This window comes from Procambarus clarkii, chromosome 91, assembly GCF_040958095.1.
Source record: "Procambarus clarkii isolate CNS0578487 chromosome 91, FALCON_Pclarkii_2.0, whole genome shotgun sequence".
NCBI classification, from domain to species: Eukaryota; Metazoa; Arthropoda; class Malacostraca; order Decapoda; family Cambaridae; genus Procambarus; species Procambarus clarkii.
Window position 1 is genome coordinate 14,314,870 of NC_091240.1, and position 17,453 is coordinate 14,332,322.

The following is a 17,453-nucleotide window of genomic DNA, read 5'->3' on the forward strand; positions in this document are numbered from 1 at the left end:
TAAAAATGTTGTTAATTCTTAAATTGTTGTTGTTAAATGAGCGTTAATTGGACAAAGAAAATGGTGACTAGACAAGGAAAATGGTGATGAGGAGGCAAGGTGAGGAGGATGTTGTTGGCGTGGTGGTGTATAAGGTGTGGCGGCCATAAGCGTCTCCAACACAGCCTCAGAGTGAGGTTACAAGTCATTACTGAAGCTGGCAGCTCTCACTCCAGTACTCTTACATTCATTACATTCTCACAAGTTCCCAGTGTGGTCTCACTTTGGTCCAGCACCAGCTGTACACTAATAAAGTGGTCTCACTTTGGTCCAGCTCCAGCTGTACACTATAAAGTGGTCTCACTTTGGTCCAGCACCAGCTGTACACTAATAAAGTGGTCTCACTTTGGTCCAGCTCCAGCTGTACACTATAAAGTGGTCTCACTTTGGTCCAGCACCAGCTGTACACTAATAAAGTGGTCTCACTTTGGTCCAGCACCAGCTGTACACTAATAAAGTGGTCTCACTTTGGTCCAGCTCCAGCTGTACACTATAAAGTGGTCTCACTTTGGTCCAGCTCCAGCTGTACACTTATGCAGTGATTTTTAAGAATAAGTCACTTGTATTAATATTGCATTATACCTCCATATTCTCATCATTAAATACTAATAAATGCATTCTGGATACTTATTTCCCTATGATTCATACAACACGTATGACAAGGAGAACGAAAATATGCATAATCTGTTTTGGTACAGGAAGGCCTATGTCATGAACATGTTTTCTTCACCTCTCATAATACCCACAGTTCTTGTGGAATCAAGATATTATATATATATATATATATATATATATATATATATATATATATATATATATATATATATATATATATATATATATATATATATATATATTTCAAGAGCTGTTATTTATAAGAAATACAAAATTCACATAATGATTGTCCAACACTGGTGATGAGAAAGCACCCAAGGCCACCAGCCGGCATCAACTTCTCACGGCCGTAGACCAGTTCCCGCCCATGGGCCTCGCTACATGTGCTGTAATATACTGGCAGGTCGATGCGCCTCCCAGCCTGCCCGTCGCAGCTCACGTCACGGAGTGTTGATAAACTCAACATCCTCAGGTCGTTCAGTTGTTTTGTCTTTTGTATGCCATTTACAGTTTATAGTGTTGTAAATTTCTGTGTTACGTTTTTAGTATTTATCACTTTTCGTAAAAAATTTTCTATTATTCATTATTTATTTAAATGGTGTTTAACTAATTGTTTTGTTTATGTTCTTGTCCCTCCAGTGCTGTTATTGCAATCACTTACGTATTCAACCTTGTTTTCCAACATGTTTCGCGTCAATGATTATTTAAGTTCATTTATTGCTTCATGAGACTGCTTGTCAGCCACTCCTGCGTGAGACTGTTCGTCAGCGACTGCTACAGCAGGCAGAACTAGCAGCAGGGAGCCCCGCTGCTCACTTGCCGTTGAGAGGCTGGAGCTGGTGCCAGCGGTCATGTCGACGGTCCGCGTACTGGAGGGCGTCGTACCAATGACGGAGCTCCGGGCCGGTGCTATCCTGAGACAACTGCAGACCACCTGTTGACACACCGCCAAATTATTACCCACATACAATGCTAACAATGTATGTTAGGTTGGATTAAACAAATCTTACAAAGTCCAACCTATCCCATGTTAAATAAACTACAACCCGTTCTCGCACTTTCTTACAGTCAATATTGACTTATTAAATACGTGCATATGTGACATACTAATTTATTGTGAATATTTTAGTTTACCTTGAAAAGCTTCATAGAAAACACCGACCTTACCTAACCTTCTTAGTATGTTAAATTAAGCATCTTATTGCTTCGTAATTACAATTATTACTTAACCTATACCTATAATAGGTTAAGTAATAATTGTAATTACGAAGCAATAAGATGCTTATCTTAACATACTAAGAAGGTTAGGTAAGGTCGGTGTTTTCTATGAAGCTTTCCAAGGTAAACTAAAATATTCACAATAAATTAGTATGTCACATATGCACGTATTTAATAAGTCAATATTAACTATACGAAAGTGTGAGAACGGGTTGAATAAACACAACCTAACCTAATCAAGCATAATATAATCCAGCCTAACCTGACGATACAAGTAGTATTAACCTTCAAAGTGTAGCTGAGGTTATATGACGTTCACCCATGGTAAAGGCAGCTGACGTTATATGACGTTCACCCATGGTAAAGGCAGCTTACGTTATATGACGTTCACCCATGGTAAAGGCAGCTTACGTTATATCACGTATTTCATTATAAAAATGCATGAGAATTGGGCTCTATTCATAAATCCTCATAAATATCAAGATTTACATCGCTTTGGCTAATATATACACAGTAAGAGAGAACGTCTGTCTGTGTGTCCAGAGGTGAAGCCCAGATACTTTTGGCTAGCCTTGCAGAAATTTACAAATTTACATGATTATTAAATCATCCCAAACCTGGGGTTTGGGATGATTAAGAAATATTAACATTTATAAACACCACCCCCACCATGAGATTTTCATGTCAAGTGTTGTCAGAGTAAGTAATTATCAAAAGAATGCACCAAACTGGGAAGGCTAGGGGACGGTCGGAAAACAAGACACATGCTCGTCCTTGAAGTCAGGACATTCAACATGGATATGCATGACCGTAAGAGGGACAATGCAATTTGGGCAATAAGGAGCAGGGCGGCGCTGCATTAAGTGACCGTTAGTTAAACGGGTATGGCCAATACGTAACCTAGCCAGAGCCGTTTCCCACCGCCGGTTACAGTGGTAGGAGGAAGGCCACTGGGACACACAACTCTTAAGAGTACACAGTTTGTTACCAATAACAGAAGACCAACAACTCTGCCAGCAGGCAAGGATGGAGGCATGAATAACTGGATAAAAGTCGGAATAAGGAATACCTTTATGGCAGATGGGACAAGTGCGGATAGCTTCCTTATCGGCAGCATCTGCACGCCCATTTAAAGAGACACCAACATGGCTGGGAACCCAGCAAAACTCAACCGATTTAAATTTACTGGAGATAAGAAACAGCCAATGCTGAATCTCGATGACCACCGGGTAGACTGGATTAAAGGACCCCAAAGCCATGAGGGCACTACGAGAGTCAACTACCACCACAAAGGAGGATTGACATCGGGAAAGCAGGAGACGAAGAACATAGACAATAGCATACAATAGCATACAGGGGCCTCGTAGCCTGGTGGATAGCGCGCAGGATTCGTAATTCTGTGGTGCGGGTTCGATTCCCGCACGAGGCAGAAACAAAATGGCAAAGTTTCTTTCACCCTGAATGCCCCTGTTACCTAGCAGTAAATAGGTACCTGGGAGTTAGTCAGCTGTCACGGGCTGCTTCCTGGGGTGTGTGTGTGTGGTGTGGAGAAAAAAAAAAAGTAGTTAGTAAACAGTTGATTGACAGTTGAGAGGCGGGCCGAAAGAGCAAAGCTCAACCCCCGTAAAAACACAACTAGTAAACACAGTTCTGCTGTGAAGATGCTAGCTTCTGGAGGAAGGCGACACATATAAGTGTGGTCAGGAAAAACAACAGAGTAGCCCACACCGTCAGCAGACTTAGACCCATCGGTGAAGATGGGAACGGAGTGGAAGTGAGAAGAAAAGTGCTCGAGTAGGAGGGGTTTCAGAACTGTAGGAGGAGTAAAAGCTTTAGTGATGCGGGTCAGAGAAGTACAAAATTTGGGAAGGGGGGCCCCCTCCACGGGGGCCAGGATGGAACAATACGAGGAAAAACATTGGTAATACGAACCGAAAGAGAATATTGTAAGCGAGACAAACGGACAGAAAGAGGAAGGTGGTGAAGAGGAACAGGAACTACAGGAGGGGTAAAAGTCAAAGCACGATAGAGGCAAGAGTGAGGATACAGTAAAGATCGCGCAAGATAGCGAAGACTGTAGCGATCACGGCGGTCCTGGAAAGACAGGAAGCAAGTGTCAGCGTACAAACTGAGGGTAGGAGTTGAACGAAAAGCACCAGAGTTGAGGTGCAACCCAGTATGGTGCAAAGGATCAAGACGGCGAAGAATAGAAGGAGAAGTAGAAGAGTATGCAGGGCAAGCATAATCGAGCTTAGACAGGACGAGGGAGGAATGCAAATACTTATTGAGCGTGCGCCTATCCGCTCCTCAAGAAGTATGGGACAAAACCTTAAGTAGGTTAAGGGCCTTAGAGCATTCAACACGGAGGTAAGAGACATGGGGCGACCAAGACAAACAAGTGTCAAAGAATAACCCCAAAAGCTTCACAGAATCTTTGTACTCAAGGGAATGACCATAAAGTGACAAAGAGGGACGAAGAACGACCCACTTCCGAGAAAAAGTCATGGCACAAGTCTTAGTAATAGAGAATTTGAAGCCATGATTGGTGGCCCAAGATGACACAGCATCAATCGCAAGTTGAAGCCACCGTTGAAGGAGAGGCGAATCATCACCCTGACAGCAAAGAGTAAGATCGTCAACATAAAGAGCAGAGAAGATGCCAGAAGGAAGGGAGGAAAGAAGATCATTGAGGGCAACCAGAAAAAATAGTGCACAGAACACTACCTTGGGGTACACCTTCATACTGCCGAAAAGAGGCAGAGAAAGAATGGTACCAAGCCTGACTCGAAAGGTACGATGAGAGAGAAAGCTTTGAAGGATGAGAGGGAGATTACCACGAAGGCCAAAAGAACGAAGTTGGGACTGAATATGGTATCTCCAAGTCGTGTCATAAGCCTTTTCCAGGTCAAAAAGGACAGCAACAACGGAGGTCTTCGCAGCAAAAGCAGTACAAATACAGACCTCCAAGTTCAGCAGAATATCAGTCGTGTTGCGGCACTCGCGAAAACCAAATTGAGAAGGAGAGAGGTGGTGATGGTGTTCCAAGAACCACATCAAACGGACATTTTCCATACACTCAAAGAGCTTGCATACACAACTCGTGAGAGCAATAGAGCGGAAGTCCTTAGGGGACATACTGAGAGTCCCTGGTTTCCAAATAGTGAGTACAACGGCATCGAGCCAGTCCTCAGGGACGAATGACGACTCCTAGACCTGGTTATACAGACTCAGTAAATACTAAGACATGCATGGAGGGAGATGGCAAAGCATCTCATAATGAACGTCATCCAAGCCTGCTGTCGTAGATCCGCAGAGGGCCAGGGCAGACTGAAGTTCAGAAAGAGAGAAAGGATCGTTATAGGGAAGGCGGAGATGAGTGTGGAAATCTAAAGGATAAGATTCAAGAACAGGCTTACGAAGAAGAAAGGATTGAGGAAGATGAGAACCAGAGCTAACAGTAGAAAAGTGGGAACCCAGTTCGCTTGTGACCGTCACCGGGTCCGCCACAAGAGTACCACGGAGGTGAAGAACCGGCAAGACATCTGGAACAAACTTGCCCGCAATCTTGCAGATCTTCTTCCAGATTTGCGGCAGAGGAGTATAGGATGTAATGGTGGAAACATAAGATTTCCAATTCTCACGTTTAGCTGTATGGATGGTCCTACGGGCCACCGTACTTGCCTTTCGAAACAAAATAAAAGAATCAGCTGTCTGCTGGCGGCGGTGTTTCTTCCAGGCTGCACGCTTACAGTGGACAGCCCGAGCACAGCCCGCATTCCACCAGGGAACGCACTTCTGCATGCCCCGGGAGGAAGAGCGAGGAATGGAGCGGAGGACAGCTTCGAAGACTGTCATAAAAAAGAAGGAGGGCACAAGGAAGAGGCAGAGAGGAGAGGTCAGAGAGAGTAGCATGGAGGGTGAATAGGCTCCAGTCAGCCTTGGCAAACTACCACCTAGGGAAGGAGAGGGGAGGGGAGGGTGGAAAGAGAAAAAGGAGACGAGGATGCGGAAATGATCACTGTTATGGAGGTCATCAAGAACCTGCCACTTGAAATCTAAGTAAAGGAACGACGAGCAGAGAGAAAAATCACCCCAGAGGGTATGTCGACAGTTGCAATCACCCAAAAGGAGCACCGGCTCTGGCAAGGAGTCCAGGAGGTGCTTAAGATCAGGAAGGGAAAGCAGAACATTTGGGAGATAAATGGAACAGACTGTATACCATTTACCCACAAAAACACGGGCAGCAGAACAATGGATAGGTAACGGAAGAAGTAGGGGGACGAAGGGAATATCAGAACGAATTAAGAGAGCAGTAGAGTTAGTAAAGCAATAAAGTGGGGGGAGAAAGAAAGGAATAACCACGAAAGTGACCAGTACGAGCACCAAGCATTGGTTCCTGGAGACAAACACAAAGCGGTGAAAACTGTGTAATTAGAAGTTGGAGTTAATGGAAGTTGGCATAAAATCCACGAATATTCCCCTGAAAAATATACATTATCAAAGAGAAAGGACAGTAACAGAGAACAATAAAGAAACAAAGGTAAAGAAGAACGCAGTTTATTAAAGAATCTCAGGGTCAGGGGTCAGGATCAGGAGCAGGGTCAACAAAATCAGGATTAGGGGGCATGGGTAAACTTAGTAAGGATGGAGGGAAGGGAGCAGGAGGACAGACCAGAGGCGGACTGACAGGGGGTCCGGAGGAGGAGGAGGAAGAGACAACTGAGAAGGGCAATCAAGCACAGCTGGAGGAGGGGGGTGCAGAAATCAGGGAGTGCACCTCAGCAAGGGCAGCAACTGAAAGGGAATCGAAGGTGAAAGAAACCTCCATATATGGGACAGAGGGCCTGACCACTGAAATGGGAGGGGACGTAGTGATAGAGTCAGAGGGAAGGGGCGAGGAAGAAAGCGACACCTTCTTACTCGCTGGGGAGGAAGAAAGAGAGGAGCCAGGCTTACGTTTCTGACTCGAAGAGACAGGCGTTCCAGTAACAACGTACCGGGCGACAGACTCGATAGTCTCAGCAGGAGAAGAGAAACGGGAGCGAACAACACGAAGATTGCTGGGAGGATGATGGACATCAGCCTGGATAGACAGGTGGCGTGGAGGGTCAAGAGACTGGGGGAAAGAGGGTTGGGAAGAAAGAGTGGGGGAGATGGGAAAGAAGACATAGGAGACATGGTGGACTGGTCAGGAAGGGGGGAAACTCCAGGTGGAGAACCAGGAGGGAGACCTTTTGGGACAGGATGCAAAGGAATAGGGGAGGAGGTGGAGGGCGTGTTTGGATCTAAGGCCTGGAAATGGTTGTGAGACTGAGGAAGGTGGGAAGGACGAGGAGAGGTAAAATGCAACACGCGAGTGTAGGATACACCCGCGAAAGGAGTGAGACGATGAACTTGGCGTCTCGCTTCAGGAAAAGTCAGACGATGATGGTGTTTCAAGTTGAGGACGGCTTCCTCGAGTTTGTAGTGTATACACGAGCGTGAGAAGGTAGGGTGGGCCTCACCGCAATTAAGGCAGCGAGCCTGGGGAGAAGTGCACTCGGACTTAGAATGATCATCGGCCCCACACGTAGGGCATAGATACACAGTACTTGTGCACTTGAGGACACCGTGCCCAAACTTCCAACACTTATTGCAAAGTCTAGGAGAGGGAATGTACTCCTGAACGGAGCATCTGGCACCGGCAAGTATAATAGAGGGCGGAAGGGTCCTACTATCAAAGGTGATTTTTACAGCTCGAAGGGTCTGACGTGACGACCACGAGGAGGTCGAGTAAACGTGTCCACCTGGAGGACAGAATGGCCTTGGGCTTCGAGGATATGTTTAATATTCTCATGGCAGTCTTTGAGGTCCCTAACACCAGTTCAACATGGTGTGGGAGGAGAACAGTGCCAACATTGACATTTAACCAAGCATTTTTGGAGACCCGAATAGGGATCTCGCCAATGCGGAACAAAGCGGCTAAGCGAGTAGCTGCATCCTGAGAAGGAGCAGCAACGACACCCGTGCTGTAATTGTTGGGGTTAAAAGTAACAGAGGCATCTACATAATCAACAAAGAGTTTATGGAGGGAGAAATCGTCAGGAGGAGTAGAATCCAGATGGTGGAGATCAAAATATTTAGCCAATGTAGCGGGACTAAACAAGGCGTTCTAAGTATTAGTATGGGAAGGTATCGTGCAAGTGCAGCCGTGGCAGGGACAACGTTGAGAACCCCCAGAGTGAGAGGGGGTAAAAGGCGCAGTGGTCACAATGAGAGATGAAGCTGTGGAGGGGAAAGGTGGTCACCACTGGGGCTGGGAACTCGACCCTACCACAGAGGAAGGAGGGGAGCTGAGGGGAGTAGTCAGGAGGGTCAAAGGAGGAGCAAGGTCAGGGCCCAATGCAGCGGGGCCTACAAGGCCTGGTCTTCCAACACAGTCCGATTCGGGGGCTTGGTCGCCCACTCAACAAGCCTGAGAAGGTACAAGGGAAACATTATCTGCCATAGAAATGAGGAAAGACTTTCATTCACGAATGTGCCCCCACACCCACCATGGAGCCACAATTAGAGGCAGGACACCCAACAAGAAGCTATCGCCGATCATGCCGGGGGCCCCCTCAGGGGTGCGTTGTAAGTATACGCACCACAAATGCCACCTTAAGAACCTTCAGTCCGTCGAGATCGGGTTCAGCGACGAAAGGGGGATTGACAATAAAAGGTTCCCCTCGCTCTCGACATTGGGTACTACAGTTATGATGGTGCAAGAGTATGCCTCCTCAAGCACCCGGGCGTCAAAATAGAAGAAGTCCAAAAGAATAGCCAAAACAAGCAAAAGGTCGGCAGGAAACGACAAGCATATAGGAAAAGAGGGGAGAGAAAAACGAAACATAAGGAAAAGGAAAAACATCTGGCACAATTGGAGAGGACAGCAGCAGGAGCATAAGGCCACAAAAGGACAGAGGACTGTCCCATGGAGCATCACACTCTGACAGCCGACCACCAAGCCCTCTCATGGCCCCAACGGGCCGGATGGGGAGGGGGAAGTGTTGTCAGAAAATCGGACACTAAAGACTAACTCCTAGCATACCAAGCAAATGCAATCATGTTAGACAAATACTAACACCTAACCCTAAAATAGCTTGGTGAATCAATCAGAGAAATTCGGATTTCGTGGCTTTGTAATGGTCTGTGCACAGACCTAGCAGTCTCCCCTCTTCCCTTCTCCCCTTCCCCCTTGCTTGTTCATTCCCCCCCCCCCCATTGCCTCGTTCCATCTTCCCCTTTCCCCTCCCCTGTTGTCGAGCCGGCCTCACCGGTCATAAAACTTGTCAAGTGCTTGTAGGCAAGGGACACTGGCCTTCCGTCGCAGGCCTTATGTTCCCTTCTTCTCTAATCCTAGTCACCAATCCTCCCTCCGCCCATTCATTTACCTTCTTCCTCCTGTCTCCACTTGCCAGTGACGAATTGAGGGGCAGTAAAACTCAGTGCCATAAAACTGTGCTCCCAAATTTTCTCTTGGATGGCTGGCGAGTCAAGGTCTGTTTCACATGATCTGGGTATAACTCCTTATTTCCAGACTCTGTGATACGACCTTCCCCCTGGGCAGATGTCAGTCTTTTCATTGGTCAAGAGCATGGGCTTTTGTTTCATAGGTTAGTGTTGCCAGAGTACTAGGCCCGGGGGGCTCAAAAGATTGGACTAAGTGTGAAGAGGCAGATTCCCCTGCCCCCTAGGGTAGTGCTAGACATTCATTGGCCAAGGGACCAGAGCATCCAGCTTTGGTTTGAATTGATTGGCGCACCTAGCCCAGAGCCAAGCTTGGGGGAGGAACCATAGGCCTCCCTGGGGGAGGAACCATAGGCCTCCCTGGGGTAGTCAAAGGAAATTTTAGTTAGTGTGTCTTTGGGAGCGACTTGGGACAGGTCTCCATCAGAGCCAGAGGGCAGCCACTCAACATTCTGTGGCCGGTATTGCAGGAGTAAGGTAATAATGTCTGTCTGAGTTTTGGTACATCAAAGTAATTGCACTCCAGTTATATTGCCTCTTAGGGATTTATTTAGAGTCGGATATATTTCAATTTGATTTCAATAAACATGTCATTTCTTAAATAAAGTACTATTACTGTATTTTGTTGTTTAGTTATCTGTTCCCCTTTTGATGTTGTCATTTTTATATGTTGTGTTTATGTGCTGTACTACAAATTCCCTCGTGTGTTCTCCTCCATTTCATGGATATTAGAATAGCCCTTGAATGCTCAATAAGTAAAGTAAAAATTTATGTAATTGATTCCCAAGCATTATTGCAAAAGTTCCTACGCCCTTCAAGTTTCATAATTATTGATGTCTGGCCTTCCAGGGAGATCAGTAATCCAGACACATTCAGGTGTCAGGAAGGTGGAGACAGTCATATAGTATTAAGTATTTTTTCATCATTTTAAAATTAATAATCCCTTATATGTTGTTGCTTCTCCCCATTTAATATTTCAGTTTAATGTTAGCTGGTAGTTCAGTGAGGGTGACAGTGATCTTGCAGCAGTGTTAAGCTGGGGTGTTAAGTGAGAAACTGGAGTAGCAGGAAGGGTTATTACAATGGTAGCAGCGTGGTTTTCAATAATTTCTTAACAATTATTGAACCCTCATGCGTCTGGTCAGTCTGCGTGGTAAGGGAGTTCAGCCAGGGCCCACGAGCTAGAGTTCGATGGTAATCCTATGTAGTGCGATTTGCATAGAGTAGGCGAATGTTTAACGTGGTGAGGGGCTGGTAATGTTAAGTGTAGGTGCTAAGTTAGACAGTATAAGAAGGCGGCCTTTGTTAGCTGGACAGGTTGCCTACTCTCTGCAAATCTCATAACGGCTGAGGCCATTACCAGTATGTGTGCACGAGTACACGGGTCCAGGGTGACCCAGGACAGGTCAGGGCGCTGGCTGGTACACCCACATGTGAGATGAAGGTGGAAGGTGTGAGATTGACAGTTTTTGTGGACACCGGAAGTCAAGCAACTCTCATTAAAAAGTCAGCCTTCAGTACATTTAAAGATGCACACCTTAAGCGTTGTGGGAAACATTTAACAGCAGTTAATGGCCAACATATTAATATCTTGGACCAAGCTACACTAAATTTTGAAGTGGGAAAGAAAGAATTTTACCCGCACAATTGCACGGTTGTCGAGAATCTTGCATTCCCAAGGGGATATTTTGGTGGGTATGGACTTCCTAGGAAGGGTTAACTTTTCTCTGTCTGCTCACGAGGGAGCAAGGAATTGCAGATTGAGGTTAGGTCAGGTAGTTTATCCCGTTAGAATAGTAGATCATCTGCTAGTGGTTGCTTCCATTAGTAAGCAACAGAAGCACAACATCCATTAGCCTAGACTGTTATTTAAGTCTTTTCCAGACACAGATAAGAAGTCATGTGGATTACACGCCTTCATTAAACAATGTTGGCCACCCCCATTCAGTTAACTTTATTAAAGTTTCAGTGGAACATCACATTGCACCAGGTGGAACATCGCATTGCAGATGTGACAGGTTATTAATCCCTCATCATCTAATCACAGTGCTTGATAAAGGTGCCCTTATTCCAGTTGTCAATCTCTCACATAAAACATATTGTTTCAGGGCAGATGATAGGTTGTCTCAGGCGATGATTGTTGAAAATACGGGAATTTTTCACAATCAAAGAAGGATGAGATGCCAGCCACCACAGCACAATGTAGTGCACTAAATGTTACAGATTGGCATTAAACAGGGGAAGAACAAGATCGAGACAAGGAAAAATAGTAATAATCAAGAAGTAGATAAGTTAATATCGGCACTGGACTTGCAACATGTGCAACAGTCAGATAGGAAACTTTTGAGAGGGATATTATGCAGACTCCCTAGACTGTTTGCAACAGATGACCAAATCGGTCTTCTGGATAGAATTGAACATGTTATACCATCAGGTAATCATCCTCCAATTTATACTCATCAGTGGAGGTTTCTGGAACGGGCAAAGGAAGTAATCAGAGATGAGTGTCAGAAAATGTTGAGACAGAACGTGATAGAGCCTAGTACATCACCATGGTTGTCGCCAGTGGTGTTGGTGCATAAACCGGATGGTAGTTATAGGTTTTGGGTTGACTACCGGAAGGTCAATGAAATTACTTAAGGTGATATGTACCTTTTACCCCGTATTCAGGAAATAATCGATCAGTTTGGATCAGCCAAGTATTTTTTCACTCCCGATGCAAAATCAGCATATTGGGCCATACCCGTAGCAAAAAAGGAAAGAGAAAATATACCTTTCTCTGATGGTGTTCATACCTATTATGATACAATGTCCATACGTATGTTCAATTATGAACATACGTATGCCTTTTGGGTTAAAGACAGCCCCTTCGTCATTTCAGAGGGCAATTAATTATATCCTCAGTCCAGTCTTGGGGAGGCACTCGTTAGCGTCCCTGGGTGATGTGGTTATCTGCTCCAGGACGTTCGATGAGCACTTATGAGATTTGACTGAGATGTTGACATTATTAGATAAGGCGGGTTTTAAATCAAATGTGGGGAAATGCACTCTGGCATCTCAGAAATTCAAGTTTCTGGGGTTTCAGGTGAGCACAGACGGTATCCGACCTGACCCCGACTCCTGTCGTGCCATTGCTGACATGCCTACACCTAAGACAGCAAAGGATGTTTGCAGGTTTCTGGGGGCAGCCGGATATTTCCGTTGCCACAATAAGGGTTTTGCAAGTACATCAGCGCCCTTAACTGAGCTGACTAAGAAAAACATTAAATTCATTTGGAATCCAGAGCATGATAACACTTATGTAAAATTAAAAAGTCAACTCATTTCCACCCTAGTATTGGCAGTACCCGATTTTGATAAGGAGTGGGAAGTACACACTGACGCCAGTGGCATAGCTATTGGTGGATGATTAATGCAACGCGATAAGTCTTCCTCACCCAGTAGGGTATTTTAGCAGGAAGGTTAAGGGGCGGAGGTCCCCTATTCTGCAACGGATAGGGAAGCTTTGGCTGTAGTGGAAAGTGTCCGATACTTCGAGCCATATCTATTCCAACGTCACTTTGTCCTTTATACAGATCACGGGGCTTTAACTCATATTTTTAAGAAAAGAACTAAGTGCCCTCGCATGTCCCGTTGGTCTCATGAACTAGCTGCTCACTCATTCCAGATACTTTACAAGCCGGGTCCATCACATGTTGTACCAGACACTTTGAGTAGAAACATTGCTACTATTAACGTAAATCTTAATATTGAAAATATTTCTAGTGAGAAAATGAGAGAATTCCAGATGAACGAACCGAGATGGAAGGAAATTACTGAACATTTGGAAGGAGGAAAGTATCCTTCAAACAAACGTAATTTAGCCATACATGACTTTGACATGAGGGATGGGGGTCTTGTTTTATGTAAAGGGACAGAAGGATCGAGCAGTATTTCAGCTTAGTCTAAGTGTTTATTCCCCCACTTCACCTTGCCTGAAACGCTATGCGTACTAGTGGCTTTAGGTATTGTATGTACTACCTCTATCTGTAAATACTAGTGGCTTTAGGTATTGTATGTACTACCTCTATCTATAAATCCAACATTATGCTTGTAACTAATCCTCTATGTATGTACCTGAATGAACATTTAATTTGATTTGATTTGAGCTGGTTATCCCAGATGTATTGAGAACGTCGGCGTTGAGACTCGCACATGTGTCTAAGATTGCAGGTCATCCGGGTATTTTTAAAACTCACATGAAAGCCAAGTCACTCTTTTACTTTCCGGGTATGTTAACAGAGGTCATTAACTTCGTTAAGCTCTGCGGTCACTGCCAAAGGAGGAAAGATGCCCTTAAGGTACTATCTCCATTGCAGTAATTCCCAGAATTTTTTCTTATTTACATCAGTGAGGGACAAAATATCACGCATCATGTGAACAAATTATGTTTGCAGAGGACACAACCTTCAATTTCTCAAATGGTAACCCACTCATTCTAAACGACACGCTAAATGCTGAACTGGAGAGTCCATTTGTGGCTGACCGCTTACAAAATGACCTTTCCTTAACACTGAAGAAACGTATTACATATTGTTTAGAAACAAGGCCACCAATCAAATTGAACTGAGAACTAACAATGCGCAAATTGAGAGCAGAGTAGATGGGAGGTTTCTTCCGGCTCGTACTGACAATAACTCAATATCAATTGACAGATTCATTAAAAAAAAAAGTTCAACATCAGTAAGTGTTCTCTCTAAAATCAACATTGATGAGCGAGCGATGGTTCATCAAATGCCCATTGATGAGACTGTTTATGGTGCCATAAATTACTTTAGGTCACCATAAAGTCATAAAGACCATTATAGTCTTTATGACTATAAAGTGAAGATATTGTATAGCTCTATATGATGACTGTATATGGCTATATGAGCCACTATATGAATTATCAACTATAAAGTCATATAGGCCGCTACAAAGTCATATAGGTCACCATAAAGTCATATAGGCCACTATAAAGTCATTTAAGCCACTATAAAGTCATATAGGCCACCATAAAGCCATATAGGCCACTATAAAATCATATAGACCACTATAAAGTCATATAGGCCACCATAAAGCTATATAGGCCACCATAAAGCCATATAGGCCACTATAAAGTCATTTAAGGCACCATAAAGTCATTTAAGCCACTATAAAGTCATATAGACCACCATAAATTCATATATATTGAGGTTATCTTGAGATGATTTCGGGGCTTAGCGTTCCCCGCGGCCCGGTCCTCGACCAGGTCTCCTTTTTGTTACACACCCCCAGGAAGCAGCTCGTAGCACCTGTCTAAATCCCAGGTACCTATTTATTGTTAGGTAACAGGAGCATCAGGGTGAAAGAAACATTTTGCCCATTTGTCTCCGCCTCCACCGGGGATCGAACCCGGAACCTCAGGACTACGAATTTGAAGCGCTGTCCACCCAGCTGTCAGGGCACTATAAAGTCATATAGGCCACTATAAAGTCATTTAAGCCACTATGAAGTCACATAGGCCACTATAAAGTCATATAGGCCACCCTAAAGCCATGTAGGTCACTATAAAGTCATTTAAACCACTATAAAGTCATAGGTCAATAACAATTTATCTAAGTCATCATAAAGTTCACCACAAAGTCAACTAAGTCATCAAGAGCATCATAAAGTCATCTAGGGCATCATAAAGTCATCTAGGGCATCATAAAGTCATCTAGGGCATCATAAAGTCATCTAGGGCATCATAAAGCCATCTAGAGCATCATAAAGTCATCTAGGGCATCATAAAGTCATCTAGGGCATCATAAAGTCATCTAGGGCATCATAAAGTCATCTAGGGCATCATAAAGTCATCTAGGGCATCATAAAGTCATCTAGGGCATCATAAAGTCATCTAGGGCATCATAAAGTCATCTAGGGCATCATAAAGTCATCTAGGGCATCATAAAGTCATCTAGGGCATCATAAAGTCATCTAGGGCATCATAAAGTCATCTTGGGCATCATAAAGTCATCTAGGGCATCATAAAGTCATCTAGGGCATCATAAAGTGATCAAGGGCATCATAAAGTCATCTAGGGCATCATAAAGTCATCTAGAGCATCATAAAGTCATCTAGGGCATCATAAAGTCATCAAGGTCATCATAAAGTCATCTAGGGCATCATAAAGCCATCTAGGGCATCATAAAGCCATCTAGGGCATCATAAAGTCATCTAGGGCATCATAAAGTCATCTAGGGCATCATAAAGTCATCTAGGGCATCATAAAGCCATCTAGGGCATCATAAAGTCATCTAGGGCATCATAAAGTCATCTAGGGCATCATAAAGTCATCTAGGGCATCATAAAGTCATCTAGGGCATCATAAAGTCATCTAGGGCATCATAAAGTCATCTAGGGCATCATAAAGTCATCAAGGGCATCATAAAGTCATCTAGGGCATCATAAAGTCATCTAGAGCATCAAAAGTCATCTAGGGCATCTTAAAGTTATCTAGGGCATCATAAAGTCATCTAGGGCATCATAAAGTCATCTAGGGCGTCATAAAGTCATCTAGGGCATCATAAAGTCATCTAGGGCATCATAAAGTCATCTAGGGCATCATAAAGTCATCTAGGGCATCATAAAGTCATCTAGGGCATCATAAAGTCATCTAGGGCATCATAAAGTCATCTAGGGCATCATAAAGTCATCTAGAGCATCATAAAGCCATCTAGGGCATCATAAAGTCATCTAGGGCATCATAAAGTCATCTAGGGCATCATAAAGTCATCTAGGGCATCATAAAGCCATCTAGAGCATCATAAAGCCATATAGGGCATCATAAAGTCATCTAGGGCATCATAAAGTCATCTAGAGCATCAAAAGTCATCTAGGGCATCATAAAGTCATCTAGGGTATCATAAAGTCATCAAGGGCATCATAAAGTCATCTAGGGCATCATAAAGTCATCTAGGGTATCATAAAGTCATCAAGGGCATCATAAAGTCATCTAGGGCATCATAAAGTCATCTAGGGCATCATAAAGTCATCTAGGGCATCATAAAGTCATCTAGGGCATCATAAAGTCATCTAGGGCATCATAAAGTCATCTAGGGCATCACAAAGTCATCTAGGGCATCATAAAGTCATCATAAAGTCATCTGTGCTCATTACTCACCAATAAAGTCATCACTGCGTCCGACATCCTTGTCATACACACGTATGTCTAAGAGCTTCTTGGGGAGCTCGTTCCTGCGCACCTCAAACACAAATTCCTCGTTGAACTCTGGGTTGAGGTTCTTCCACTTGACCGCCGTCCGGTACTTCTTGTGGCTCGGGTCTGGTTTAAGTTGCCTGTCAACAAACGTCAAATGTTACCAATCAGTTTCCGTTACTAAAATATAATTCAGTTGGCAGCGTCTCTCCCGTGTGACTTCCGTACAGTCGCACATGAATTGTTTTTAAGGAAACGTTGATAAAACACCTTTTTCCAGAGGCGCGATGAAGCCCAATATATATTGGTTGATATATATGTTCTATTTCGATGTTTTTTTTAAATGAATTGAACAAATAAATTGTTGTTACTTCAAACTTGCAAAACTTCTGGGATATGGAGTTGTTGGTGGGGGTGGGGGGGTCTAGGAGGGGAGGGGTGGGGAGGGGGGTCTAGGAGGGGAGGGGTGGGGGGGGTCTAGGAGGGGAGGGGGAGGTCTAGGAGGGGAGGGGTGGGGGGGGGTCTAGGAGGGGAGGGGGAGGTCTAGGAGGGGAGGGGTGGGGGGGGTCTAGGAGGGGAGGGGTGGGGGGGTCTAGGAGGGGAGGGGAGGGGGAGGTCTAGGAGGGGATGGGTGGGGGGGCCTAGGAGGGGAGGGGTGGGGGGTCTAGGAGGGGAGGGGTGGGGGGGGGGGTCTAGGAGGGGAGGGGTGGGGGGGGGGTCTAGGAGGGGAGGGGAGGGGGAGGTCTAGGAGGGGAGGGGTGGGGGGGTCTAGGAGGGGATGGGTGGGGGGGCCTAGGAGGGGAGGGGGAGGTCTAGGAGGGGAGGGGTGGGGGGGTCTAGGAGGGGAGGGGTGGGGGGGCCTAGGAGGGGAGGGGGAGGTCTAGGAGGGGAGGGG

The 17,453-nt window shown here is 44.9% G+C and overlaps 1 protein-coding gene across 2 annotated transcripts in view; it reads right to left on the reverse strand.

The window, feature by feature from the left end:
• Positions 1-1,240: 1,240 nt before the first annotated feature.
• The window catches only part of LOC123773871 (rabphilin-3A), a 648,197-nt gene continuing 631,984 nt past the window's right edge, over positions 1,241-17,453 (reverse strand). For both annotated transcript variants that reach the window (XM_069318825.1, XM_069318827.1), the window contains exons 15-16: positions 16,523-16,698; positions 1,241-1,588 (exon numbers count right to left, since the gene is read on the reverse strand). In XM_069318825.1, coding sequence (XP_069174926.1) covers positions 1,467-1,588; positions 16,523-16,698 — 298 coding nt within the window. In that variant the 3' untranslated portion in view covers positions 1,241-1,466. The remainder of the gene's footprint in view (positions 1,589-16,522; positions 16,699-17,453) is intronic.